The 27,475-nt window shown below is 50.5% G+C and overlaps 1 protein-coding gene and 1 long non-coding RNA gene across 2 annotated transcripts; one reads left to right on the top strand and one right to left on the bottom strand.

Annotated features, from left to right (window-relative positions):
* Positions 1-476: 476 nt before the first annotated feature.
* LOC138758405 (podocan-like protein 1) lies at positions 477-26,597 on the bottom strand. Its single transcript, XM_069927272.1, has 10 exons — positions 26,457-26,597; positions 24,652-24,879; positions 22,788-22,881; positions 21,600-21,664; positions 19,053-19,162; positions 17,539-17,695; positions 13,794-13,909; positions 10,847-11,504; positions 4,013-4,161; positions 477-1,147 (listed from the first exon to the last, which is right to left on the bottom strand). Exons 1-10 carry the CDS (start codon positions 26,505-26,507, stop codon positions 979-981), a joined length of 1,797 nt encoding a protein of 598 aa, XP_069783373.1. The 5' UTR covers positions 26,508-26,597; the 3' UTR covers positions 477-978.
* LOC138758406 (uncharacterized) lies at positions 5,282-17,301 on the top strand. Its single transcript, XR_011354272.1, has 2 exons — positions 5,282-5,465; positions 16,324-17,301. It is a non-coding gene; the product is annotated as an uncharacterized lncRNA (long non-coding RNA).
* Positions 26,598-27,475: the final 878 nt, after the last annotated feature.

Genomic DNA, 27,475 nt, shown 5'->3' with positions numbered 1-27,475 from the left:
AAGTTTTTCGGGTCAAAAGGTGGTGGGGGGGGGGGGGTTTGGCTTTTATATGGGTCATACTTTTGACCATGCTAAATACATACATCGTTCAAGAAGTTGGGAGCTCGGGTGGCTGGAACCGGATGGTAAGCTTGTGTTCGGGTCATCGGGAGCTCGGATGGGCAGGTAGCCAGGGTGAAGATCTGCAGTTTGGCCGTCGGGAACTCGGAAGGGTGGGTGGCCAGGGCGAGGACCTGCGGTCGGAGCATCGGTGGCTCAGATGGGCGGGCGAACAGTCAGTGCCAAAAATGGGGGGTTGACTTTTACACGGGTATTAACGTGTTTAAAAAAAGTTCATATTTTGGAAATCCAAAATAAAATATAAAACACTGAAAAATTCAGCACCTGTGGTCAGAGCAACTGATGAATGTCTGAAATGTTACCTGTTTCTCCCTCCACAGATACTACCTGACTTGCAGAGTTGCTTCTGGCATTTTCTGCTTTTATTGAAAGATAAACCTTTGTGGCAGAAATTAACTCAATTAAAGTGATTTTTGGGCCAAAAAAGAAAGGGTTGGCTATTAGGCAAATGTATATGGTATTCTGATGTAGCTGAGCAGTTTTCGGTTGAATCCTTCAATTTTATTGACAAATAGAGGTTTTTTTAAAAAAAAACATTTAATATAAAAGTGTTATAATCAGCAGAATATAAGTTGAGGTTATGACTGTATGCAGTGATATGATGGTTGAAGCTGGTCAGATGGTGAATTTTAAGCATAGATGCAGATAATTCCGCTGTTAAGCTACGTCTGCCTGTCCCGCATCGGACTTGTCAGCCACAAACGAGCCTGCAGCTGACGTGGACTTTTTACCCCCTCCATAAATCTTCGTCCGCGAAGCCAAGCCAAAGAAGAAGTTGCTGTTCCATGATTGTGTTATGCACGGTTCTTGCCAGATGGACAGTGTCTGCTTGCCTCCGCTTAGCTAGTTGGTTGTAGTTCATTGCACGGCTGCTGTGCTGTTGCTGCGTGCTTGTGTTGGCTCTCCTGAGATGGTGTGCAGAAGGATACTGATGTGCTCAAGGTTGCCGTTCAGATCCAGAACCTGCAAATGTTGCAGCCCCTTGAATGCTGTCTTCTCCAGGCCAGCAGATGTCAACCGGTTCGACCTGTGGAATAAACCAGCCACAGCAATGGATCCTGGCAGCAAAGCTTCTTTTTAAAATATTTTTATTGAGTTTAACATAGAGCAGCAAAGTTCTGAGGGAAGGGATTGTGCCGATAGCCTGTACTCCAATTTCAACCCAGGTCCAAACATGCTCCAGAATGATGGGGCTTGCACGGATGGAACCCAGCAGGGTGGACAGGCCTCCTGAGAGTCAGTGTCTCAGAGCCGCAGTGGATTTAGAAGTCATTATTGTTGAATCATGCAGCGTGAAACAGTCCCTTTGGCCTAATTTGTCCATGCTAACCATGTTGGCATCCAGCCAGGACCCATTTGTATGCATTAGGCCCATATCGTTTTAAAACCTTGCATCCAAATGTCCTGAACATTGTAATTGTACCCATTTCTACAGCTTTGGCAGCTCATTCCATATTGGCTCCATCCTCAGTGGAAAAACTTGCCCTTCTGGGCCCTCTTAAACCTCCCCTCTCACATTAAATGTATGCCCTCCAGTTATAGAATTGATTACATTGGGAAAAGAATTGTGAGCATTTGCTTGACCCATGCCTCTTGTTTTTTTATAAATCTCCTTTAGGTTACCCCTTTGTCTCTTGCACTCCAAGGAGTGAAAACCCAGCCTATTCCTATAACTCAAACCCTCCAGTCCTGACGACGTCCTGAGCAATATGTTAGTAAAAACGAATCCTGGAGAAGTTCAGCAGGTCAGACAGTAAACTTTATGTAGCAATGATAAAGGTACATAACCAATGTTTCAGGCTTGAGCCCTTCGTCAAGGTAGGAGCAAAATGTGGGCAGGCACCTGATTAAAATGGGAAGGAGGAGCACAGGCCCACGGGCAAGAGGTAATGTGTGGATAAGGGAGGGATGGCACACCAGCAAATAAGGGGGAGGGGTTTCGCTTCTTGAATGGAGGGGTAAGGGGGTGGAGAGCTGGAGGAAAGAAGACAGAGGGATGGGGAAGGGAGGGAGAACAGGGAGTGGCTAGAAGAATCCGGAGAAGTCGATGTTAATGCCATCCGGGGGAAGAGTGCCTGGATGGAATATTAGGTGTTGCTCCTCCCATTTAAGGGCGGCCTTGGTTTAACAGTACACTAGGCCACGGACAGACATATAGGCGCAGGGCAGGGGGAACAGAATTGAAGTGGTCGGCCATTGAGAGATCCTTGTTACTGATGCATTCAGGGTGAAGGTGCTTAGCGAAGCGATCTCCCAATCTGCGTCGTCTCTCCAATATAGAGAAAGCCACAATGGGAGCACCTGATGCAGAAGATGACAATCTACATTTTGCTCATACCTTGATGAAGGGCTCAAGCCTGAAACATTGCTTCTGTATCTTTATCGTTGCTGCGTAAAGTACACTGTTTGACCTGCTGAGTTTCTCCAGCGTTGTGTTTTTAATTCATTTGCGGTATCTGCAGACTTTCATGTTTTACTCCTGGTAAATTTGTTGTTAACTATAGGCCTCTGATTGACTCGGGCAAACAAATATAGTGGTTTGAGTTTTATTGAAATGTAGAAACTGTCTGGTCAGTGTAGTAAGACCAATGTGTGAAATGATGGACTCTGGACTTGACATATGGATGCTAGTTAGTGTTGGGCGACCCAGTTTCAACCAGACTCAGCCAGGGGATTTGAACGCTCAACCAATTGCTGCCACCTTTAAGCTTATCTCATCACTATCTCAGCCCAACACCAGTGACCCAGGTGAATTCTGGCCTGCACCCACTCATAAAATCACAAGAGGTGAGAGCAGAAGTAGGCCATTTGGCTCTACCCTGCAATAAGACCATGACTATCTCCCTTGACACCATTCCCCATCCTACCCCTTGATTCCTATGATATCCAGAAATCTAATAATCTCCAGTTTGAATCCAAATCAATGATGATCACTGAAATGGAAAATTTCAAAGGTTTTTGTGAAGAAAATCCTCCTCATCTCTGTCCAAAATGACCCACCTTATTCTGAGACTAATGACTCATGCTAGACTCCTCACCCTGGGGAAACGGTGTCCTTGAACCCTCCAAGAATTTTGTACCTTGCCTCATTCTTCAAAGCTCTTCAGAAATGGGGAGACATATTTTCACACAGCAGGCGGTGTTCTGTGGAATGAGCTGCCCCTAGAGGCAGGTACAGTTGTCACGTTTAAGATGTTGAGACAGGTACATAGGCAGGAAAGGTTTGAGACGAACACTGGCAAAGTGGACTACCTTGAGTGGACAACTTGGTCAAGTTGGGATGAAGGACCTCTTTCTGTTCTATAGAACTACGACTCTAGTTATCCATCCTCATGTCAGGAGCCATCTTCGTGAATTTTTTTCCACCACCAATTGCAACTGTGAATATTTATCCATCTATCTTTTTATGTCTATTATCTCATTTTCTATTTTGGGATATTGGGGGTCATTTATACAGTAAGATCCCTGTTAGCCAAGCAACCAGCAACCTCAAGCAACCAGCATTAAAAAAAATTGTGGAAAATACATGGATAAAAACACGGAAGTTTAAAATTGGTGCGCCTCGCTGTTCGTTTCACACAACAAGCAGTCTCAAGCAACCAGAAAACTAATTTATCCGGCATCTACCAATCCCAATAGGTGTTGGATAGCAGGGGTTTTACTGTACTATTGTAGTTGGAGCATCTTGAATACCAAGCTGCAGCAAGCAAGACTTTTGGAGCATATAGACATTTTACTTGGGACAATAAATCCCCATCTCATCTCTTTATTATCCTTCCTCGTTCGTCTCCACAGTGAAGAGCTTCACTGTGCAGCATCTGCCTTGGCAGAGGTTTTCCAAGGTGCCAAGACTTCAGTGGCGCAATCAAAGCAGCGGGTAGTTTCTGCTTACCTCAGGACTATAACTTGAATATTTGTTGCCGAGGCAAAGGAGTGTGAAGTGATTGCTGAAATACGGTTATTCTGAAGGTAGATGTACTCCAGGGACTCGGGGAGATCTGGAGGGACGTAGGATAATTCGTTGTATCCCAGATCTAATAACTAAAAGCAATAAAAGTAGATTAATTACAATTATAATCGATGTTAAACATTAACTGCAGGAGAAATCGGCCTTTGGTTGCTCATACTAAGTGGGTATGTCATTTGCCAGTTGACCATTGGAACTAAATGTTTGGAGTGAGTACCTATTTAGCACGTGCCAGAGTTTCTCTCCACAAGCTCTTACTTCTCACATGCTCGCTTTTCAATTTGGAAGTCAACTCTTTGTCATAAGCTTCCTCCAATTCGTGGGGTTTCCATGCATATGTTCCCAGTTTCCTCATCACAAAGACATACTACTGGTAGATTTAATTAGCTGTTGGCATCAGTGAAAGGTTAAAAAAAAAATGCAAAGGGGAGTTGGAGCTGGTGAAAGAGAATAAGCTGCAAGGCTCCAGGGGAATGGGGAGAGGGGGGAATGGGGAGAGGGGGGGAATGGGGAGAGGGGGGAATGGGGAGAGGGGGGGAATGGGGAGAGGGGGGAATGGGGAGAGGGGGGGAATGGGGAGAGGGGGGAATGGGGAGAGGGGGGGAATGGGGAGAGGGGGGGAATGGGGAGAGGGGGGGAATGGGGAGAGGGGGGGAATGGGGAGAGGGGGGGAATGGGGAGAGGGGGGGAATGGGGAGAGGGGGGGAATGGGGAGAGGGGGGGAATGGGGAGAGGGGGGGAATGGGGAGAGGGAGGGAATGGGGAGAGGGGGGGAATGGGGAGAGGGGGGGAATGGGGAGAGGGGGGGAATGGGGAGAGGGGGGGAATGGGGAGAGGGGGGGAATGGGGAGAGGGGGGGAATGGGGAGAGGGGGGGAATGGGGAGAGGGGGGGAATGGGGAGAGGGGGGGAATGGGGAGAGGGGGGGAATGGGGAGAGGGGGGGAATGGGGAGAGGGGGGGAATGGGGAGAGGGGGGGAATGGGGAGAGGGGGGGAATGGGGAGGAGGGGGGAATGGGGAGGGGGGGGGAATGGGGAGGGGGGGGGAATGGGGAGGGGGGGGGAATGGGGAGGGGGGGGGAATGGGGTTTACCTGCTGGGTGCTGGCTAAGACATGTTGATTCAAGATCACTTTATTGTCATGTAATATAAACCATTGTAATATTATACAAAATTTGCTTTAGCAGAGAAAGAGAAGCAAAACAGTCACTGAGTGTCTATGGATTCACCTCCAGCACTCCCTCATACCCCCACAGTTCAAGCCATTGGCACCCCGGGCTCCAGATCTGAACCTCCAACACGATCAGGAACCCTTCAGCCCCCTCGGCACTCTCTCAATCCTGGGCACGGTTTAGTGCCCAACTTTCATCTTTTGGGACGTGAGTAGAAACCCAAGCATATAGGAGAGGGTGGGAAACCCACATGATCACGACGGGAAGTGGAAAATTACGCTAACTGCACCGGAGGATAGAATCAAAACCGGGTCAGTGGCTCTGTACGGCAGCACTGATACAGCTACGTCACTGTACAAACACAACGCAGGGGAAACTCAGCAGGTCAAACAGTGGACTTTATGTAGCAAAAGTACATAATCAAAGTTTCAGGCTTGAGTCCTTCATCAAAGTGTGAGCAAAATGTCGGCAGGCACTCGGAACAAAATGGAGGGAGGCGTGAAGCAGAGGGAGGCGTGAGGCAGAGGGAGGCGTGAGGCAGAGGGAGGCGTGAGGCAGAGGGAGGCGTGAGGCAGAGGGAGGCGTGAGGCAGAGGGAGGCGTGAGGCAGAGGGAGGCGTGAGGCAGAGGGAGGCGTGAGGCAGAGGGAGGCGTGAGGCAGAGGGAGGCGTGAGGCAGAGGGAGGCGTGAGGCAGAGGGAGGCGTGAGGCAGAGGGAGGCGTGAGGCAGAGGGAGGCGTGAGGCAGAGGGAGGCGTGAGGCAGAGGGAGGCGTGAGGCAGAGGGAGGCGTGAGGCAGAGGGAGGCGTGAGGCAGAGGGAGGCGTGAGGCAGAGGGAGGCGTGAGGCAGAGGGAGGCGTGAGGCAGAGGGAGGCGTGAGGCAGAGGGAGGCGTGAGGCAGAGGGAGGCGTGAGGCAGAGGGAGGCGTGAGGCAGAGGGAGGCGTGAGGCAGAGGGAGGCGTGAGGCAGAGGGAGGCGTGAGGCAGAGGGAGGCGTGAGGCAGAGGGAGGCGTGAGGCAGAGGGAGGCGTGAGGCAGAGGGAGGCGTGAGGCAGAGGGAGGCGTGAGGCAGAGGGAGGCGTGAGGCAGAGGGAGGCGTGAGGCAGAGGGAGGCGTGAGGCAGAGGGAGGCGTGAGGCAGAGGGAGGCGTGAGGCAGAGGGAGGCGTGAGGCAGAGGGAGGCGTGAGGCAGAGGGAGGCGTGAGGCAGAGGGAGGCGTGAGGCAGAGGGAGGCGTGAGGCAGAGGGAGGCGTGAGGCAGAGGGAGGCGTGAGGCAGAGGGAGGCGTGAGGCAGAGGGAGGCGTGAGGCAGAGGGAGGCGTGAGGCAGAGGGAGGCGTGAGGCAGAGGGAGGCGTGAGGCAGAGGGAGGCGTGAGGCAGAGGGAGGCGTGAGGCAGAGGGAGGCGTGAGGCAGAGGGAGGCGTGAGGCAGAGGGAGGCGTGAGGCAGAGGGAGGCGTGAGGCAGAGGGAGGCGTGAGGCAGAGGGAGGCGTGAGGCAGAGGGAGGCGTGAGGCAGAGGGAGGCGTGAGGCAGAGGGAGGCGTGAGGCAGAGGGAGGCGTGAGGCAGAGGGAGGCGTGAGGCAGAGGGAGGCGTGAGGCAGAGGGAGGCGTGAGGCAGAGGGAGGCGTGAGGCAGAGGGAGGCGTGAGGCAGAGGGAGGCGTGAGGCAGAGGGAGGCGTGAGGCAGAGGGAGGCGTGAGGCAGAGGGAGGCGTGAGGCAGAGGGAGGCGTGAGGCAGAGGGAGGCGTGAGGCAGAGGGAGGCGTGAGGCAGAGGGAGGCGTGAGGCAGAGGGAGGCGTGAGGCAGAGGGAGGCGTGAGGCAGAGGGAGGCGTGAGGCAGAGGGAGGCGTGAGGCAGAGGGAGGCGTGAGGCAGAGGGAGGCGTGAGGCAGAGGGAGGCGTGAGGCAGAGGGAGGCGTGAGGCAGAGGGAGGCGTGAGGCAGAGGGAGGCGTGAGGCAGAGGGAGGCGTGAGGCAGAGGGAGGCGTGAGGCAGAGGGAGGCGTGAGGCAGAGGGAGGCGTGAGGCAGAGGGAGGCGTGAGGCAGAGGGAGGCGTGAGGCAGAGGGAGGCGTGAGGCAGAGGGAGGCGTGAGGCAGAGGGAGGCGTGAGGCAGAGGGAGGCGTGAGGCAGAGGGAGGCGTGAGGCAGAGGGAGGCGTGAGGCAGAGGGAGGCGTGAGGCAGAGGGAGGCGTGAGGCAGAGGGAGGCGTGAGGCAGAGGGAGGCGTGAGGCAGAGGGAGGCGTGAGGCAGAGGGAGGCGTGAGGCAGAGGGAGGCGTGAGGCAGAGGGAGGCGTGAGGCAGAGGGAGGCGTGAGGCAGAGGGAGGCGTGAGGCAGAGGGAGGCGTGAGGCAGAGGGAGGCGTGAGGCAGAGGGAGGCGTGAGGCAGAGGGAGGCGTGAGGCAGAGGGAGGCGTGAGGCAGAGGGAGGCGTGAGGCAGAGGGAGGCGTGAGGCAGAGGGAGGCGTGAGGCAGAGGGAGGCGTGAGGCAGAGGGAGGCGTGAGGCAGAGGGAGGCGTGAGGCAGAGGGAGGCGTGAGGCAGAGGGAGGCGTGAGGCAGAGGGAGGCGTGAGGCAGAGGGAGGCGTGAGGCAGAGGGAGGCGTGAGGCAGAGGGAGGCGTGAGGCAGAGGGAGGCGTGAGGCAGAGGGAGGCGTGAGGCAGAGGGAGGCGTGAGGCAGAGGGAGGCGTGAGGCAGAGGGAGGCGTGAGGCAGAGGGAGGCGTGAGGCAGAGGGAGGCGTGAGGCAGAGGGAGGCGTGAGGCAGAGGGAGGCGTGAGGCAGAGGGAGGCGTGAGGCAGAGGGAGGCGTGAGGCAGAGGGAGGCGTGAGGCAGAGGGAGGCGTGAGGCAGAGGGAGGCGTGAGGCAGAGGGAGGCGTGAGGCAGAGGGAGGCGTGAGGCAGAGGGAGGCGTGAGGCAGAGGGAGGCGTGAGGCAGAGGGAGGCGTGAGGCAGAGGGAGGCGTGAGGCAGAGGGAGGCGTGAGGCAGAGGGAGGCGTGAGGCAGAGGGAGGCGTGAGGCAGAGGGAGGCGTGAGGCAGAGGGAGGCGTGAGGCAGAGGGAGGCGTGAGGCAGAGGGAGGCGTGAGGCAGAGGGAGGCGTGAGGCAGAGGGAGGCGTGAGGCAGAGGGAGGCGTGAGGCAGAGGGAGGCGTGAGGCAGAGGGAGGCGTGAGGCAGAGGGAGGCGTGAGGCAGAGGGAGGCGTGAGGCAGAGGGAGGCGTGAGGCAGAGGGAGGCGTGAGGCAGAGGGAGGCGTGAGGCAGAGGGAGGCGTGAGGCAGAGGGAGGCGTGAGGCAGAGGGAGGCGTGAGGCAGAGGGAGGCGTGAGGCAGAGGGAGGCGTGAGGCAGAGGGAGGCGTGAGGCAGAGGGAGGCGTGAGGCAGAGGGAGGCGTGAGGCAGAGGGAGGCGTGAGGCAGAGGGAGGCGTGAGGCAGAGGGAGGCGTGAGGCAGAGGGAGGCGTGAGGCAGAGGGAGGCGTGAGGCAGAGGGAGGCGTGAGGCAGAGGGAGGCGTGAGGCAGAGGGAGGCGTGAGGCAGAGGGAGGCGTGAGGCAGAGGGAGGCGTGAGGCAGAGGGAGGCGTGAGGCAGAGGGAGGCGTGAGGCAGAGGGAGGCGTGAGGCAGAGGGAGGCGTGAGGCAGAGGGAGGCGTGAGGCAGAGGGAGGCGTGAGGCAGAGGGAGGCGTGAGGCAGAGGGAGGCGTGAGGCAGAGGGAGGCGTGAGGCAGAGGGAGGCGTGAGGCAGAGGGAGGCGTGAGGCAGAGGGAGGCGTGAGGCAGAGGGAGGCGTGAGGCAGAGGGAGGCGTGAGGCAGAGGGAGGCGTGAGGCAGAGGGAGGCGTGAGGCAGAGGGAGGCGTGAGGCAGAGGGAGGCGTGAGGCAGAGGGAGGCGTGAGGCAGAGGGAGGCGTGAGGCAGAGGGAGGCGTGAGGCAGAGGGAGGCGTGAGGCAGAGGGAGGCGTGAGGCAGAGGGAGGCGTGAGGCAGAGGGAGGCGTGAGGCAGAGGGAGGCGTGAGGCAGAGGGAGGCGTGAGGCAGAGGGAGGCGTGAGGCAGAGGGAGGCGTGAGGCAGAGGGAGGCGTGAGGCAGAGGGAGGCGTGAGGCAGAGGGAGGCGTGAGGCAGAGGGAGGCGTGAGGCAGAGGGAGGCGTGAGGCAGAGGGAGGCGTGAGGCAGAGGGAGGCGTGAGGCAGAGGGAGGCGTGAGGCAGAGGGAGGCGTGAGGCAGAGGGAGGCGTGAGGCAGAGGGAGGCGTGAGGCAGAGGGAGGCGTGAGGCAGAGGGAGGCGTGAGGCAGAGGGAGGCGTGAGGCAGAGGGAGGCGTGAGGCAGAGGGAGGCGTGAGGCAGAGGGAGGCGTGAGGCAGAGGGAGGCGTGAGGCAGAGGGAGGAGCCCAGACCCAGAGGCAGGAGGCAATAGGTGGAGAAGGGAGGGAGGGCACAGCAGCAACCTGGGGGTGGAGGGTTGGCTCTGCAAATGGAGATGGAATAGGGTGGAGAGCGGGAGGAGAGAAGACAGAGGGATGGGGAAGGGAGAGAGAATGGGGAGTGGGCTAGTGGAGAAGTTGATGTTAATGCCAACCGAATGGAGAGGCCAGATGGAAAATTAGGTGTTGATGCTCCCATTTGGGGCACCTGTCTACATTGTCTCCATACTTTGATGAAGGGCTCAAGCCCAAAAAGTTGATTATATATCTTTATCGTTGCTAGATAAGGGACACTGTTTGACCTGAAAACACGTAATGCTGGATAAACTCGGCTGGTCAAAGTGGGTACTTTATTTAGCAACAAAAAAGATACATAACCAACGCTTCAGGCTTGAACCCTTCATCAAGGTGTGGAAGAATGTCAGCAGGCGTCCAAATAAAAACCGGGGTCAAAGGCAGGAGGTGATAGGTGGAGGAGGGAGGGATGGCTGGGTGAATAGAGGGGGAAGGGAAGGAGGAGAACGGGAAGGGGAGGGGGAAGAAGAGAGCAGGTTATCAGAAACCTGAAAAGTTGATGTTAATGTCATCTGGCTGGAGAGGCCCAGGTGGAAAATTAGGTGTTGATGCTCCCGTTTGCGCACTTGCCTAGGTTGTGTCCGCACGATGAAGGGCTTAGGCCTGAAATGTTGGTTATGTATCTTTTGCTACATAAAGGACCTGCTGAGTTTCTCCAGAGCTGTGTTTTTACTTTAACCCCAGTGTCTGCAGATGTTTAACAACTGTGTCGCTGTTCTGAGTTTGGAACCTTCCTGTACACAAATTCGGTCTCAAGGATGCTGAACAATGCCCTGGGCATTCCCAGGGACTTTTGAAATACACAGAGGATTTCTTGAAGAGAGTGAAACACAAAAGTCTATGATTGTAATAAAAACACATGGAAATGCTGGAAGAACTCAGCCGGTCTTTTCAGCGTCCATAAAAGCGAAGATATATTGGCAACATTTCGGACCCCGAGTCCTCCTTCAAGGAATAAGATGATGAACATTCTGTTTCTTCCTTGAAGAAAGGCTCAGGCCTGAAACCTCGGCAATATATCATTGCATTTTATGGACACTGCAAAGACCAGCTGAGTTCCTCCAGCATTTCAGTATGTTTTTTTTTCCCCAGAGGAGTTATTTGCCAGTTCTGGTACTTGCCTTGAGATTGGACACTTCTCCCCAGGTTCCTGGCTCTATCTGGCCGATGGTTAGCTTGTTGTGATTGAGACGGAGTTCCTCCAGAGTCTTCATGTTGTGCAGCACCCTGGAGGAGAGCTGGTTGATCTGGTTGAACTGCACGTTGAGAACCTCCAGACTGGGGGGCAAGCCACTGGGAAGCAAAGTCAGGCGATTCCCGGACAGGTCGATCTTCTTCAGATGGCGAAGCTTCCGGAAAGCCAGCCGGTGAACACGTGCGTTTTGGAGCTTGTTGTAACTCAGGTTCAGGTCAGTCAGGTGGCAAGTGGCAGCAAAGTCCTTGATGCCGATTTGCTCAATGCCATTGTGGAGGAGCATGAGGGAGTTGACACGGCGAGGGAGACTGTCTGGGACCCTGCTCAATGGGTTGTTAAAGAGGTGAAGGGTGTGCAACTTCTTCAGCTTTGCAAAAGCGCTCTTGTGGACTCCAGAGGCAGTGATCCTGTTGTTTTGAAGCAGCAGGTACTGCAAGTTGCGGATCCTGTTGACACTGCTCTTGGAGATTGAGGTGATGCGGTTTTTCCTCAACTGCAAGATGACTATGTTCGGGGGGAGCCCTTCGGGAACCTTCACCAGGTTGTTGCTGGATAGATCCAGGAATTCCATCCTTTTCATTTTACTGCCAAGTAGGAAAAACAGCGGTATCCTTAAACAAAGGTGCAACAGAAAAACATCTGGGTGTAGAAGAGGTGGGCAACTTTTAAATTTAGACAAACATCACGGTAACAGGCCATTTCGGCCCACGAGTCCATACTGGGGGTGTAGGTTAGTTGGGCAGCACAGTCTCGTGGGCCCAATTATATATTTATATTAAAAATTAAAAGATTGGCCACCCCTGCATTAGAGTCACATCATCTGGACAGAGTCAGGCCTTTCGGCCCATTGAGCCTATGCCGCGCAACAACCATCTATTGGAGGGGTGGGCAACCTTTTTTTAAAAATTTATATTCCACCTTAAGTAATCCTTGTGCCATAAGTACTCTGCGATTAGTAAGGGATTGCTTAAGGTGGTATCCGAGTATCCGAGTTGAAAGAAAAGGTTTGAAAACCACTGTTTTAATCGTACCTAATGGACTTATTTTGTCCATGGTTTCAGAACTCCAAAAGGAAATGGGCCAATGACAATTTTTCTCAAGCAAAAATATCTCAGTAACAATTGGGTGTAGAGCAGTGATTTTCAACCTTCCCTTCCCACTCATATCCCACCTTAAGCAATCCCCTATTTATCACAGCACCGACGGCATAGGGATTACTTAAAGTGGAATGTGAGTTTTCTAAAAAAAAGGTTGCCCACTCCTGACCTATTGAGTGAAACATGAAAATCTACAGATTCTGTGATTGTAGTAAAAACACAGAATTACTGGAGGAACTCTGCCAGTCTCCAGCGTCCATAAGAGGAAAAGATATATTAACGACCTTTCAGGTCTGAGCCCTTCTTAAAGGTAGAAGCAAAAAAAATCTGGAAGGCGCCTGAATAAAGACTGGAAAATGGCAGGGGAGGAGTCGAGCCCAACAGCACTCATGCACTGTCAGACTGAATCCATTGCAAATTGGAGAACAACACCCATCTGGTCACCCTCCAACCAGATGGAATTAAGATTGACTTCTCCTGTTTCCTTTAAACCCCCCCTCCCCCTTTTCTTTCTCCTGTTGCCTTTTCCTGCGCTCGCGCGCTCTCTCTCTCTCTCCCCATTTTCCCTTTCACAGAACCAAAATCAATTCTCACCTTTCCTCTTATCCAATTAACACCTTTTGACCGTGAGTCCGCACTCCTCCCCCCCCCCCCCGCCAGTCTTTATTCTGACACTTTCCTGTTCTTTGCTTATACCTTGAAGAAGGGCTCCGACCCGAAACGTCAGTAATATACCTTTACCCCCCCCCCCCTGCGGACGCTACAAGACCGGCTGAGTTCCTCCAGCATTTCTGTGTGTTTTTACAACCACCTATTGACACTGGTCCACCACTGACCTACACACTGGGCCAGTTATCCAGCCACAGGGGGAATGGGTAAACTCCACGCAGGCAGAGCCCAAGGTCTGGACCAAGGTCTTTGGTACCTTGAGGCAGCGGCTCTTCCTGCTGTACGTGCACCGTGCTGCTGTAGAGTCTATGGATATCTAGAAGAAAGGTCGTATTGTCTGAGCTTGAGTGAATGACTTGAAGAAGTAACCTAGGCTCGACAAGAATGGATGCAATATTGAATATTTAACTTTTTTTATGTACATATCACATATTCTTGAGTTTATTAAGGCCAGAACTTGGGGAGAAAGTAAGCAGGCAGCAAATTGATTACAAGCTGGAAGGTAGTGATGTCCTATCAAAACTGCTGTAAGGACCACAGCAGGCAACGTTGTGTAGAGGGATGCAAGCAATGGACCAGGAAGACATCATTTAACAAAAATGGCACATGATTGGTGAATAGCATTTGATTTGGACACATGGCTGGAAGATCAAGGGGTGACACGGTTGATATAACGGTTAGCGCAATGCCTTTATAGCACCAGTGTTTGGGTTTGAATCCCCCGCTGTCTGTAAGGAGTTTGTACATTCTCCCCATGTCTGCGTGGGTTTTCTCTGGGGGCTCCGGTTTCCTCCCACTGTTCGAAATGTACGGGGGGGGGGGGTGGGGAATGGCGTTAATTGGGTGAAAATTGGGCGGGACAGGAACTCGTGCACTGAAATGACCTGTTATCATGCTGTATGTTTAAATTTAATCAATTTCACAAACAGTGCAGAGGATTCAGAGATAGAGATGAACAAATTGCTGGAAGCAGCAACGCGCTGAATGAGGCCTCTTCTACAAAGAAACAGAAGAGGAATTTGGGGCTCATTACCAGAGTGGGAGAGTGGTTGAATCCCAGGGAACCTTGGCTGGGCCGCACTAGGTGCATTCCTCTACAGTGCTCACCTGAAGGTTTGTGCGGTAATGCCCGAGTTGGTCAGCCGGTTGTGTTGTAGGTAGAGTTCTCGAAGTTGCTGCAAATTACTGAAGGCCCCTTTGGGAATCTTCGCAATTCTGTTGTTCTGTTACAAAGAAGCAAATCAACTGAGCTTCGGTGCACTTCCTTCATTGCCTGGTGACACTGATTCAGTGTGGCCTGATCAATCTCTGCTTGTCGTGGTTTGTTTGCTGACCTGGATCAAGGCCCGCTCTTTCTCAATGAAAGCAGTTGTGCACTGTCTGCACAGAGGTTTGTGCCTGCTGTGCTTCTGTCAGGAGCTGAGACCATTCCAGAGACCCAGACCCTTGTTCAATAGGCAGAGCAGGGAATTGCACCCATCGCGTCTCGATTCAAAATGCAGAAGAACTAATAGTTGGCCGTCTGGCCCCTTGTCCGTCCCCTGCTAGTCTTTTATCTCTTCCTAACACAACCCCATTTCTCCTGAATCTTTTAAAGTCCAAAAACCTTTTCTAAACATGCTCAGTGCAGATCTCTTGGTTAGAGAATTCCAAAGATTCATCTTCTCATTAAGGTCCTGATTGGCTCGAGATAGTGATTCCCCTGGTTCTAACTACCACACCTTCCCCCACCCCCCAGCCAGGGGAAGTATCTGCTCCACATCCAGCCTGTCAAGTGTGGGAATTCTGTGATGAGATCATTGCTCATCATTCTACACTCTAGCAAGTAAAGTTCTAATCCAGTGGCTTTCAAACTTTTACTTTCCACTCACCTACCTTAAGTAATCCCTATGCCATGATAATTAAGGGATTACTTAAAGTGGCAGTAGAGTGGAAAGAAAAAGTTTGAAAGCCAGTGTTTTAATCGTCCCTGATTTGACTCGTTATGGGTCCAGTTTCAGAACTCCAAAGGAAATGGGCCAATGACAATTTTTCTCAAGCAAAAATATTTCAGTAACAATTGGGTCTGGAGCAGTAATTCTCAACCTTCCCACCAACATACCACCTTAAGCAATCCCTTACTAATCACAGAGCACCAAGAGCATAGGGATTACTTAAAGTGGTATGTGAGTGGAAATAAAAAGGTTAAAAACCACTGGTCTAATCTCTTCCTCGCATAGCAAACCCTCCATCTCAGGAATCAATCTGAGGAACATTCGTTGAATTGTCTCTGGGTGGGGAGACATAATCGAATGTGATCTTACCAGCACCTTGTATAGGAGGAGAAAGATGCACTCAAACTCAATGGCAAAAAAGATCAACAGACCATTTGCCTTCCATTAACTGTCACTAATTCATGAACAAGACGCCCAGTTCATCAACACCTTTCAATGACTCATCATTTACAAAAATACTCTGCCTTTCTACTATTTCTGCCATCCTCACATTTTTTCAATTTTCTGCCTACCATTCACCTGGGCTTTCGGTGTCATTAGGTATAGGAGCAGTAGGGGGCCCATTAGCCCATCGAGTCTGCTCCGCCATTCTAATCATGAGCTGATCCGTCCTCCCACTCATCCACTCCCTGGCTTTCTCCCCGTAGCCCTCGATGCCCTGACTAATCTAAATGCACCCAACGACTTCGCTTCCACAGCCACCTGCGACAACAAGTTCCACAGACACACGACTTAAAAATTTTTTTCCATATCTCTGTTTTAAATTGATCCCTTTTATCCTGAGGTTGTGCCCTCTTGTCCTAGACTCCCCAACCATGGGGAACACCCTTGCCACATCTGCTCTGTCCAGGCCTTTCAGCATTCAAAATGCCTCAATGAGGTACCCCCATTATTCTTCTGTACTCCTTGTACTCCTATGAGTACAGTCCAAGAGTTGACAATCATTCCTCATTATGCTAACCCTTTCATTCATGGTATCATTCTAGTAAATCTCTGAACCCTCTCTAACACCACCACTTTTCTCAAGTAAGGCACTCAAAACTGAACACAGTACTTGGTGAGGTCTCACCAGTGCTTTATAGAGTCTCAACATTACATCCCTGCTCTTAGAGGATATTCTAGAAATGAATGCCAACATTGCCTTCTTCACCACCAACTCATCCTGGAGGTCAACCTTTAGGGTATTCTGTATGAGGACTCCCAAATACCTTTGCACTTCCGAATTTTGAATTTTCTCCCCATCTAAGTAATATCACTCTTAAGATTCTGCCTTCATCTCAGTGCTTGCATTGGCAACTAGCTTTGCATCCAAGTTTGTTTATTATAGCTGACCGTACACGTACAACCAGATGAATCAGTGTTTCTCCCGAGCACACACAGTACATTTCTCACACAACACATGATCACGCATATACATAGAAAGATAATCTAAAATAAATATGTATAAATATTCTAGAATAATTTACTCAAGGTCCAGTAAATTCTGTCTTGGGAAAACTGCTAACATGCTAAAGGTGCCATCCCACCTCGGTTCCACACTCTCCGGTAAATTCCTTTCTTCCCCCCATTGACATGATAATCTAGGATCATTGTCTGAAGAGGGCGCGCAAAGTTATTGAGGACCCCTTCCATCCTGCACACAGCACCTTTCAGCTGGTCCCGTCGGGGAAGAGATCCAGGAGGATCAGAGCCAGCACCACCAGGCTGAGGAACAGCTTCTTCCCGTGGGCAGTGAGAATGCTGAGGATTGCAGAGGATCTGGTTGTGTGTCTGCGTGTTTTGTACCGAGGACTGGAGAACACTGTCTTGTCGGGTTGTACTTGGGCAATCAAATGACAATAACTTAACTTGAAGTTGAACTTTTCCCTGTTCTGTCTGGCAGAGCTACAGGTGCTGTAATCAGTGCATCTCCCACTGGCAAAACATTATGCTCCTGCGCTGTATTTTAATTGAACAATTCTCCATCCCCTGCACTATGTTTTTGTACTTTTCACTATACACTGCATGTCTTGACTTTTTGTTGCATTACTCCCTACAGTGTTCATTTATTTACTGTGTATACTCATGTAATAGTTGATCCTGTGTAAAAGTTGATTTCCCCCTCCCCCCCATATTTGGTCTCAGCCACCCACCCTTCCAAGCTCCCAACACCCTGACTACAGATCCTTGCCCTGACCGTGAACCCTCACCCAAACCACCCATGCATCCAAGCTCCCAACACCCCGACCTCCCACCTATCCATACTCCCGATCCACTGCCCACAGACTCACTCCTGGGCCTGGACCACCCACTCACCGGAGCTCCCGATGCCCTGGCCGCAAATCCTCACCTTGGCCATCTGCCCATCTCAGCCATTGTCGCCCCGAATGTGGGCTTACCACCTGGTCCCGGCCATCCCAGCTCCTGATGCCTTGAACAATGCAGGTACTTACTGCGGTCAACTGTGGTATCCGTGTTATAGTCAACCCCGCCCACCGCCCCCCCCATATCTGACCCAAAAACTGGTTCCCAAAACTTAACTATTATAGGAGTACATGTGGTATTTATTATTACTGCACTCCCTGCAACATGTGTTGACTTGCATGGATAGTGTGCAAAATAAAACTGCTTATTGCATCTCAGTGCACGTGATTCAATTCCAACCAGCGTATATGGAAACAGGATTTCCCTTTTATAAATTCCTGTTGACTCTTCTAAATCCCATTAATATTATTTGATGGAGTGAAGACTGGTGCCTCTAATATCACAACTTTATTGGTTTTTTTCCTGTCCTCCGCACCAGACAGTGATGCAACCGGTCAGATTGTCCTCCACAGAGGCAGTTAGGAGGATCCATTGAGTGACATGATGCTACCTACCTGTAAATGTAGCTGGTCAAGCAGAGGTGGGAGGTTCTCAGGCACTTGTCTTAAATTGTTGTTGGATAGAATTAAGGTGGTCACCATTTGAGAACCATTGAACATGGCCTTGGGTAGGCCTGCATTTGTCAGCTTGTTGTTGTGGAGGTAGATAAACCTAGAGTTGGGGGGTGGGGGTGGAGGTGGAGAGAGGGGGGGGAGGGGAGAGGGAAGGAGAGAGAGAAAAGGATAAAAAGAGAGGGGAGGGGAGGGAGGGGGAGAGAGAGACACTGTCAATTCCTGCTGTGAATGAGAAAAACACAAGGACAGGAACTGGAATCTAGACTGAACAAAGAGAACAGGAAGTCAGTGAGCCTCAATAAAAGGTCCAGACCTGAAATGTTGACTTAACAGTTCTCTCCACGGTCAACGCCTGAGCCTATGGGTCTCTCGAACTTCACAAATATCAAAGGCAAGTTCAGTGTAAGTGCCGGAGTGTTGGAGGTTCCTCCTGCTGCCAGATGTACCGGCCACGCGACAGACCCTCTGGGTCAAGGTGCAGAGTTCGTGTCACAGCGCTGGAGGTCAGAGTCAAGCCTGAGTTGCTGGAGCGGTGGGACAACAGCACTACTTACTGCTCTACTGGGCCGTCTCCTCTCCGCACAGAACCGAGTTCTGTCTCAGCTTTGAGAAATCCTTTGGGGTTCAACCAATGGGCAGTGATTGTAAATAAAATTCTTCTCTCTGTCTATGTTTCTACTGCCAGGTGCTAGAGGTCTGCATTTTGAAAATGTCCGTGTAACTTGTCCAACTGTGTCATTATTGAATTCCTTCCTGTGCAGAGCGATTAGCTCTTTGGGAGTTCCAAACCTTTGGTGAATATTGGTGAACCTCATGATCACATGCACTGTCCAGGAGCATATTCAGCTGTGGACTGGGTAATTGGCACATCAGCATAAGTACAGTTGGGCTGGAGGAGCCCTGCGATTTACCTGAGTGAATGGTAAAGTTGGTAAATGGAAAGAACTGGAGCCGATCTTGAACTGCGGCACCTGAGGCCGCAAGGAAATGTAATCAACACATTAAGGGACACATCCCATCCCTGTCACACTCCTCTTCCTTCAGGCAGAGGACACGCAGGCTTGAAAACATGCAGCACCAGATTCAAGGACAGTATCTTTCCTCTATCAGGCTCTTAAATTAACCTCTCATTGGTCTAAGAGACATGGATGGCCAACCTTTTAATTTTTAATTTAGACATGCAGTACGGTAGCAGGCCATTTCGGCCCACGAGTACATACCAGGTTAATTTGGCGACATGGACTTGTGGGCCGAAATGGCCTGTAACCGTGCTGCAGGTCTACATTCCAACTAAACCTGCCAGTGTTGGTTCTCGGGTTACCTTGGCCTCTCCAGGAAGTGGCTGCAATGGGATAGACGTGGGGGTGTCAACACAAGAGCAGGAGAGATCGGAAAGGATCAGATGGCAGCGCAGGTGTGAGCAAACTCCCGCTTCCATTTGCTCTGCAGTTTACCTGAGCCTTGGTTTGTGGCTGAAGGTGGGTGGGAAAACCTCCTTGAGATGGTTGGCAGCAAAGTCGACGATCTGCAAAGTGCTGGGCAGTCTCCGTGGTGTCACCGTCAGCTGAACACAACAACAGGAAGGGCATTGTTGAATTGCAATTCCTCTTCATGCTTCGAGCGCAGTTTCCCAGGCCATTCACTTAAACCAGCCCAAAAGCCCTCTTCCCCCCGCCCCCACTCAAATACCCTCCTGCTTTGGTTCTTCAGCCCCTCAACCAGGCCCCAGGCCATGAGTAACTGCAAATCTCCAACGTAGTTCTTACAGCCATTCATTTGGACAAACCATTTGGTATGTTAAAGAGAGGAGTCTTGTATTTACATATTGGTTGTTACCTCTCTGTTTTCCAAAAGCTAATCAAGCCAATATAATTCCAGATGGTGGAGAATTTACACCCAACAATCTGTACGGATGTGAAGCTAATATGTTTGTATCTGATTGTATGTCGTTGGGGAGCCTGAGAGCTCCTGTTCCTTTCATTTCTAGGCCAGCAGACACAGGGAGCTCCTGGTTTAATGTCCCGTCAGCAGCTCCTCATGGGTAGAGAAGGGATGAGGAAGGGATGCATGGACCCCAGTAGAAGCCACTGCTTGGGCAGGAGAGGGAGAATTAAATATTTTTGGCAAAGGCTCCCAGTCTCACACTCCCCACCCCCTTCCTTCGGGAGGAAGATAAATGGCCTTGAAAACACGAAGCCCCAGGTACAATGATAGTTTATTTCCTGTAATTGGACTCAGATGGGTATCACATTGGTGAAGGATGATGCCCCTGCACTGTTTTACTGTACTATTCCCCACATCCTGCACTTTGCATTTGTAACCCCACACTCTGTGACTCACTGTAATACCCCACACTGCTCTCTATGATTCACTGTAACCCCGCCCCCTGTTCTCTGTAATTCACTGAAACACCCCACCTGCACTCTGTGACTCACTGTAACACCACAACCTGAATTTTTCCTTTATTATTACTCTATCTGTTGTACCTAAGCTTTTCTCTGTCTCAATACATGTGACTTTAAATAATATTAGTTCAATTTAAAATTGTGGGATCCATTTTGGAGGCAAGGACTAATGAAATGTGCATTTATGGATCTGGTATTGGTAAGTTCCTGAGCAGACAAATCTGTGACGACTCAACAACTCTCGTCTTTACACTCGGTGAAGAGTTCTTAAATAAACAACGTTCTTAGATGCAATATGATCCTCATTCTCAGTTGCCTAATCTTCATTTTCTTGTTTCTACCAATGGTTCCAAAACTGATCCTGGAGACGGATTTAATAAACCAAGGCTGTAATCAGCCATTTAACTCCAGACAGAGCTTTGTGCAGAACTATTAAGAGTGATTCTGTTCAACAGCAGACGCACGGCAGGTCTAACTGGAAAATACTCTTCCAGATTAAGTTGATTTAATTTAATCATACAGCACAGTAACAGATCATTTTGGCCTACGAATCCGTGCCGCCCAATTTACACCCCATTAACCTCCACCCCTGCTACATTTTGAATGGTGGGAGGAAATCGGACCCCCCCCCCAGGGAAAACTCACATAGACGTGGGGAGAACGTACAAACTCCTTACAGACAGCGTGAGACTCGAACCCTGGTCCGGTCACGATTGCTGGCACTGTAAAGGCGTTGTGCAAATGGCTATGTCATCCATGCTGCGCATGCATTGATGTTTAGCGCTCTTTGAAGACCCCCTGTTTCTGGTGCTCTGCGTTGATCTGCTGCACCCCTGGAGTCTTCAGCCCGTCGTGGTTCGCTGCCCAGCACGGGTATCACCATCTTGGGCACAGACCTCCATAGTTACAGAATGTTTAAAAAAACCCAGCTCCTCTAACAGGTTGTTTAAAACCTTTTCAGAGGGCATCATCATCAAGACCAGGGCAGAAGGGCCCTGTGTGCAACACTGTGTCTCCACTCTCCACTTGTGTTTCTAAGCTCCTTTCACACTGCCAACCCACTAAATAGGCATGTGAATGACCCCATGTTGAAATATGGGTGGTTTGTTGACTTTGGACCATTGAAATCCCAGGTCTGTGCATTAAATAACCTACCATCACAGATCTAAGGGGGGCCCAACCTCCAGCGGTCACATCCCGAGTGCTGTTAGCCCAATTACATTGGAGTTGAATCAACAATACAATCTCCTGGTTTGATTTGTACCCCCTTCCAGGTTTAGAGCATTCACACTGGCAGGTGAACCGCTAAATTCCAGATAAATTGCCAGGTTCAGTCCATGTTCAACTGGCAGTGTGAAAGGAGCTATAACTCTATTGGAGAAAAGTTGATCTTTTTCCTTTCAATTGTGCTTCTGTCAACATGTTTTCTTCCTAATGTGCACAATGTGGAGAAGAGTTGGGATTTAAGGAGCCCATGAGAATTCAGCCATCTCCTTCTGACCTCCCCCCCCCACCCCTTCCCACCTGTCCTTGGCTCCCTTGACCGTGGCCTGTGAAGCCTATCCTAGCGGGATGGGGGATTGCCAGGATGCTCACCTTGTTATTGGACAGATAGAGGTTCTCCAGCTCCTGCAGAAACTTGAAAGCCTTGTCTGGTAACCCTGTAAGGACATAACAGCTTGAAAGAGGAGCAGAAGTTAGGCTGTTCAGTTAGCGTAACGGTTAGTGCAACAGTGTTAGAGCACCAGCAATCAGAGGTTGAATCCAGCGCTGTCTGTTAGGAGTTTGTACTTTCTCCCCGTACCGGGATTATGGGTCATTTGGGTGTAATTGGGCGGCACAGGTTTGTGGACCAGAAGGGCCTGTTACCGTGCTGTATGTCTAAATTTAAATTTTATATTTTTAAAATTCTTAAAATAATGCCCCACTGAGTGAGAATGTCTGCTTGTGCATTCTCCCCGTGACCTGTGCAGGTTCTCAACAAGTGCTCCAGTTTCCTCCAATCTTCTGAAACATCTGGGGATGTAGAGCAAATGGGCGTGATTGGGCGCCAGGTTTCAATGGCTGGAATTGGCTTCTACTGTGCTGTAAATAAAATACAAAAAAAACATATAGCTCTTTCTTGTTATGCAGAAAGAGGCTATTCATCTCAAGTTTACGCTAGCTCCTTCGGCCTACTTATTCTGTGCTGACTAAGTCACATTTTCCTGCCTTTGGCTCATATCCTTCAGAGTGACACAGTTGACGTAACGGTTAGTGCAACACCTTTCAGCGCCAGCGATCGGGACCAGGGTTCAAATCCCATGCTGTCTGTACAGAATTTGTACATTCTCCCTGTGTCTGTGTGGGTTTTCTCTGGGGGCTCTGGTTTCCTCCCACCGTTTGAAACTTATTGGGGGTATAGATTAATTGGGTGTATATTGGGCGGCGTGGACTTGTGGGCTGAAATGTCCTGTTATCATGCTGTATGTCTTCATTTTTTTTAATTAAAAAGAACCTTTCCTTTTATTTACCTGCCTTTTAACGATTGTCCCCACCTCTACCACTTCCTGTGGCAGCTCATTCCATATACCCACCACATTCTGTGTTAAGGTGTTCCTGAAATCTCTTCCTCTCTCAACTGAATACTATCCTCCAACATTGGGACTGTATCCAGGATGGTCTCATCAAAGCCAAATACAATGAACAGAACTCATCTCTTCCCTGGGTTTGGATCACAGGCGCTGTTACTGAGAGCCAGGGAACAGACAGTAGACACCCCCACCTCTCCCTCCAGTCCCATACCTCGAGACAGAAGCTTGTTGTTGTGCAAGCTGAGTGTCTTCAGTTTGGTGAGCTTTGCGAGGTCCTTGCTGGGAATGTTTTCCAGTTGGTTATTCTGCAGAGAAAGCAAATCGTGAACCCAGAACAATTCCCATCTCTCTGGAAAAGCTTCCCCTACATTATTCCTCCATACTTCTGAATTTTCCTCTCTCCATTTTTACCAGGACTGGGGGTCCCAGACTCTTGGCCCTATGTTCCTTATGGGGAAAACCTGTGGGCTCTTCAGCTACATGGGCTTTGTTGTTGTTGGCTTCAGCTACTTAGAGTTCGATAGGGAGTAACTGCCTCTCAGTCAAGATCAAGGATCCAGTGAGGAAGCTGTTCTGTGTCTAACCTGTTTGTTTTCATCTCCGTTTCTTTCCAAACTTCGCTGTTCCTTCCTTTGGATTGTATGATGGGACAATGCAGAGGATCTGATCTGTGCTGCCCCTTGCTTGGGAAGGTGTGATGGGATAGTGTGGAACAGCCATTTTCAGTGGGGTCCCTACGAACCCAACTGGGGACCACAGCACATTAAAGTAAAAGCTTTGTTTTCTTTCCACCTCATGTAACATAAATAATTTCTTGTTTTTTTTAAATGTGGTCGGTAGGAGAGAAGTATGGAAGAAACCAAAACTTGACTGCTTTACAGCGAAGAGGGCCATAATCTTGGAGCAGAGTCCTGGGTTAGGTGGGGGTCGGGGTGAGGGTGTGAGGCATAGATGAATAAAGATTGAGAATGTCTGGTTTTGAGGAAGTTCCCCTCTGGGTCTACCTCTTCTCTGGGAATGTGTGATGGGACAGTATAAAAGGGAGTTCCTCTCTGTGTCTACCCCCTTCCCTGGGAATGCATGATGGGGCAATGTAGAAGGGAGGATCCCTCTGTGTCTACCCCCTTCCCTGGGAATGTGCGACGGGGCATTGTAGAAGGGAGGTTCCCTCTGTGTCTACCCCCTTCCCTGGGAATGTGCGATGGGGCATTGTAGAAGGGAGGTTCCCTCTGTGTCTACCCCCTTCCCTGGGAATGTTTGATGGGACAGTATAGAAGGGAAGTTCCCTCTGTGACTACCCCCTTCCCTGGGAATGTTTGATGGGACAGTATAGAAGGGAAGTTCCCTCTGTGTCTACCCCCTTCCCTAGGAATGTGTGACGGGGCAGTGTAGAGAGAGTTTTCCTCTGTACCTGGTGATTTAGTCTGTGTCTGGTCCATGCTGTCCCTGCCCTGGAAATATGTGACAAGAAGGCGTAGAGGGAGCTTCACTCTGTGTCTAACCCCTGTCCCCTGGCAGTACGTGATTGGACAGGGGAGGGACAGCTTTACTCTGGGATTAATGCATGGTGACCTTAAACTAGGAGTGAGTGATGGAACAGTATGGAGAATAGTTTATTTTGTCTAACCCATACCCTCGTAGGGCACAAATGGGCAGTATAGAGGGAGTTTTACACTGTATCTGACCTTAGTGTATCAGATTATGAGGGGCATAATCTTAACCCAGTCATAATCACCATCCCTGTCTATCCCAGGTAATAAATCACCCAATAATCACAGTGATGTGTGTCTCTGTGTTTGATGAGACCAGGTTTGTATCCCCAGGAAGCTTCTTCTTTGCTTAGCCACCAATATTGAGATATTTCTGGTCCTCCCGATATTTCTGGAGATCTTACACATGCCCAGGAAGGTGCAAAGACACAGGCCAAGGTATAGGAGTCTCGGAGACAATCTTGTCTTCATTGGAATGGTCATTTCAGTGCCAGCGTTGGGCTTCACACCCCCAGGCACTGATGCCAAATCAGATCCCTGCTCCTGACCTTCTGGAGAAGATGGGACCATGCATGGGTTCGATACCTGGAGGGACAAGTGCTGGGTGGTTGCGGACAGGTTACTTGGGAATAATTGGAGATCCATGCCGCTGCAGTCCACCGTTGCCTCCAGCGTGCAGATGCATCTGGATGGACAGCCAGTCTCCTTGTCACCTGGGATTGTCGGGAGCTCGTCCTCATCATTAGCAGGTGCAGGAGATACAGGGGGGATGGTCATCAAATAGACAAGCAGAAGGGGCCCCCAGCGTATCACCTGGAGAAGACAAGATAGGTTGTCCTGATTTCAAGAATTGAGCTCCCTCTTGGCCCATTGTCCCAACTCACCTACAAACCTCCAAATGTCCCAACACTTCCCTGCTCCTCTACCTCACCAACCTCATCCCACAATGCACTTCCATTTGACATTATGTAGCCCTTTACCTGGAATAGGGGACCACAAGATTCATAGTCTTCCAGTGATGTGGCCGACGTTAGTCAACATTGCTGTTTGTGGGATCTTGCCCTGCTCAAATCAACCACTATATTTCCCACAGTCTGACAGTTATAGGATCAGATCACCATGGAAGACAAAAAAACCAATGAGAAGAATTATGCCTGGCCCTTCGAGACTGCTCTGCCCTTTGAATCATGGCTGATGTATTTTCTGCCCCGTTCTCTGCCTTTTCCCCATGATCTTTGAACCTCCCCCTCACTAATCAAGAACCTATCAGCCTCCGCTTTAAATCTGCCCAATGGCTTGGTCTCCACAGCTGTCTGTGAGACTGAATTCCACAGATTTCCTGCCCTCCACAGCTGTCTGTGAGACTGAATTCCACAGATTTCCTGCCCTCTGGCTGAAGAAACACCACCTCATCTCTGTTTTATTCTGAGGCCTGTGCCCTCTGATCCTAGACACTCCAGTTACAGGTAAACATCTTCTCCACCTCCACTCTATCCAGCCTTTTCAATATTCAGTAGGTTTCAATGAGATCTCTCCCCATCCCTCTAAAATACAGCAAGTATCGCTCCAGAGCCATCAAACGCTCCTCAAACATTAACCCCCTCATGCCCGGGATTATCCTTAAAACCTCCTGTGGACATTCTCCAACACCATCATCCTTCCTTAGAACCAGGGCTCAAAACTGCTCACAGTTAGAGGACTCAGACCCCCCCCCCACCCCCAGGCCAAGAAGACCATCAACCTTTCAAATAATCCAACAGTAATCCCATTTATCTTATCCTGGTGACTCCCCCCACCTCTCTGCTCCCCCATGTTCCTCCACTCCCCCCGAACACACTGGGGACATCCAACAGAGGCCAGCTGACCATCAACAGGGTGAACGTACAAGCTCCGTATGGACTGCACCCAAGGTCGGGATTGAACCGGCAATTCTGAAGCAAGGTGGTGGCTCCACCAGAGATGCCACTCAGCCACTCTATCCACTGCCAGAATCACCACAGCACTGCAAGGGGGGTGGGGGGAGATCCACCCTGTGTCGGCCACAGGGGTTGGCTACGGCACCCCTTGTTCAGTGTCGTGCGGACGGAGGGCTGCTGCAGATTTGTCTACTCAGGATTTAAGTAAGGAGAGAGTGCCAAGATTATTCCTGGCAGCGGGATTTAGGAGACAGTGAGTGGACCTGATGGAGGAGGGGGAAATCTCTGTCACAGAACTGAGCGTGAAAGTGATCTCCCCCTCAATCGGTTATCAAACCCTCCCTGCTCCCTCCCACTTCCTTCTGGTAATCAACATTACTTCAAGATTTCTTGGACATTCTTTTAAAATTCGCAACTGAATACAAAAATAAATCTCCAGTCTCGAAGACACTGAAGAAAAGAAGATTCTCTTACCCTGGGCTGTCCAACTGTCATATCAATGGGTCTTGGGGAGAGCAACTCCATGGAACTGAGCGGTCAGCTCTCTCTCTCTCTCTCTCTCTCCTATCTACAGGGTATCTATCTCACACACATACACACACAAAAGCTCTCTTTCCTGCTCTCACACACTCTCTCTCCCTCCCTCTCTCTGCTAAAAGACAAAATCAACAAACCAAGTCAGCAGACTTTTTTTTACGAATGTTTAATTCCAGCTCACCACTAACCTCCTAAAATGGATTTTTTGAGATTATAAGGTTTAAGATCATTCCATTACCAGGATATTCCCGATCTAAGTCTAATCCGCACCCACACACACGAGTGCGTGCACACACACACACACACACACACACACACACACACACACACACACACACACACATAAAAGTAATGCATATTTATAAGATCTAACTTCATGAAACACATTCTACACTTGTCTCTAACCATGATTTGTGTACTATGGACTCACATTTTGTGTGTCTTCTTTTAAAAACTAACCTCATTAAAATTTCAAAAAACTATTTGAAGTTGAACTAAATCCAGAGTTTGTGGAAAATCAGGCTGCTCAGTGAGGATGATACAGAGGGGGAAGTGAGGGAGGTGGGGAGCTGGAGGACTCAGAAAGGGAGATTCAGGCCCAAGGTGTTAATTCCTGCTCCATGGGACCAGGCTGTTACCTCTCTTTCTCTCTCTCTCTCTCATCCCCCTCTCCCTTTCTCTCTCTTCCTTCCCCACTCTCCCTCTCCCTCTCTCTCCCTATCTCTCTAAAACACACACCCACACCCACCCACCCACCCACTCTGGACTGAAGATAAATAAAATCTGCAGGCACTGAATCTGAAGTGAACAAAGAGAAGTTGGAGGAACTGGGCAGGTCAGGTGACACCCGTGGAGGGAAATGGTCAGTCAACATTTCCACTTGAGAGCCTTTACCAAGACAGGTCAGGATACTGCCTTTCCCATCTACTCCCATTCCCCAGCAATGTAACTTAAAG

This window comes from Narcine bancroftii, chromosome 3 (genome assembly GCF_036971445.1).
Source record: "Narcine bancroftii isolate sNarBan1 chromosome 3, sNarBan1.hap1, whole genome shotgun sequence".
NCBI lineage: Eukaryota > Metazoa > Chordata > Chondrichthyes > Torpediniformes > Narcinidae > Narcine > Narcine bancroftii.
This window is presented reverse-complemented; position numbering and strand designations above follow the sequence as displayed.

Bases quoted from the DNA above. Each gene is read 5' to 3' on its own strand.
- LOC138758405 (XM_069927272.1), bottom strand. From the start codon at position 26,507: ATGGAGTTGCTCTCCCCAAGACCCATTGATATGACAGTTGGACAGCCC. The intron at 17,696-19,052 runs GTAAACTGCAGA...CCCCAACTCTAG, and splicing joins AGCCACAAACCAAGGCTCAG to GTTTATCTACCTCCACAACA. The intron at 13,910-17,538 runs GTAGGTAGCATC...TCTTTGTAACAG, and splicing joins TTGACCAGCTACATTTACAG to AACAACAGAATTGCGAAGAT.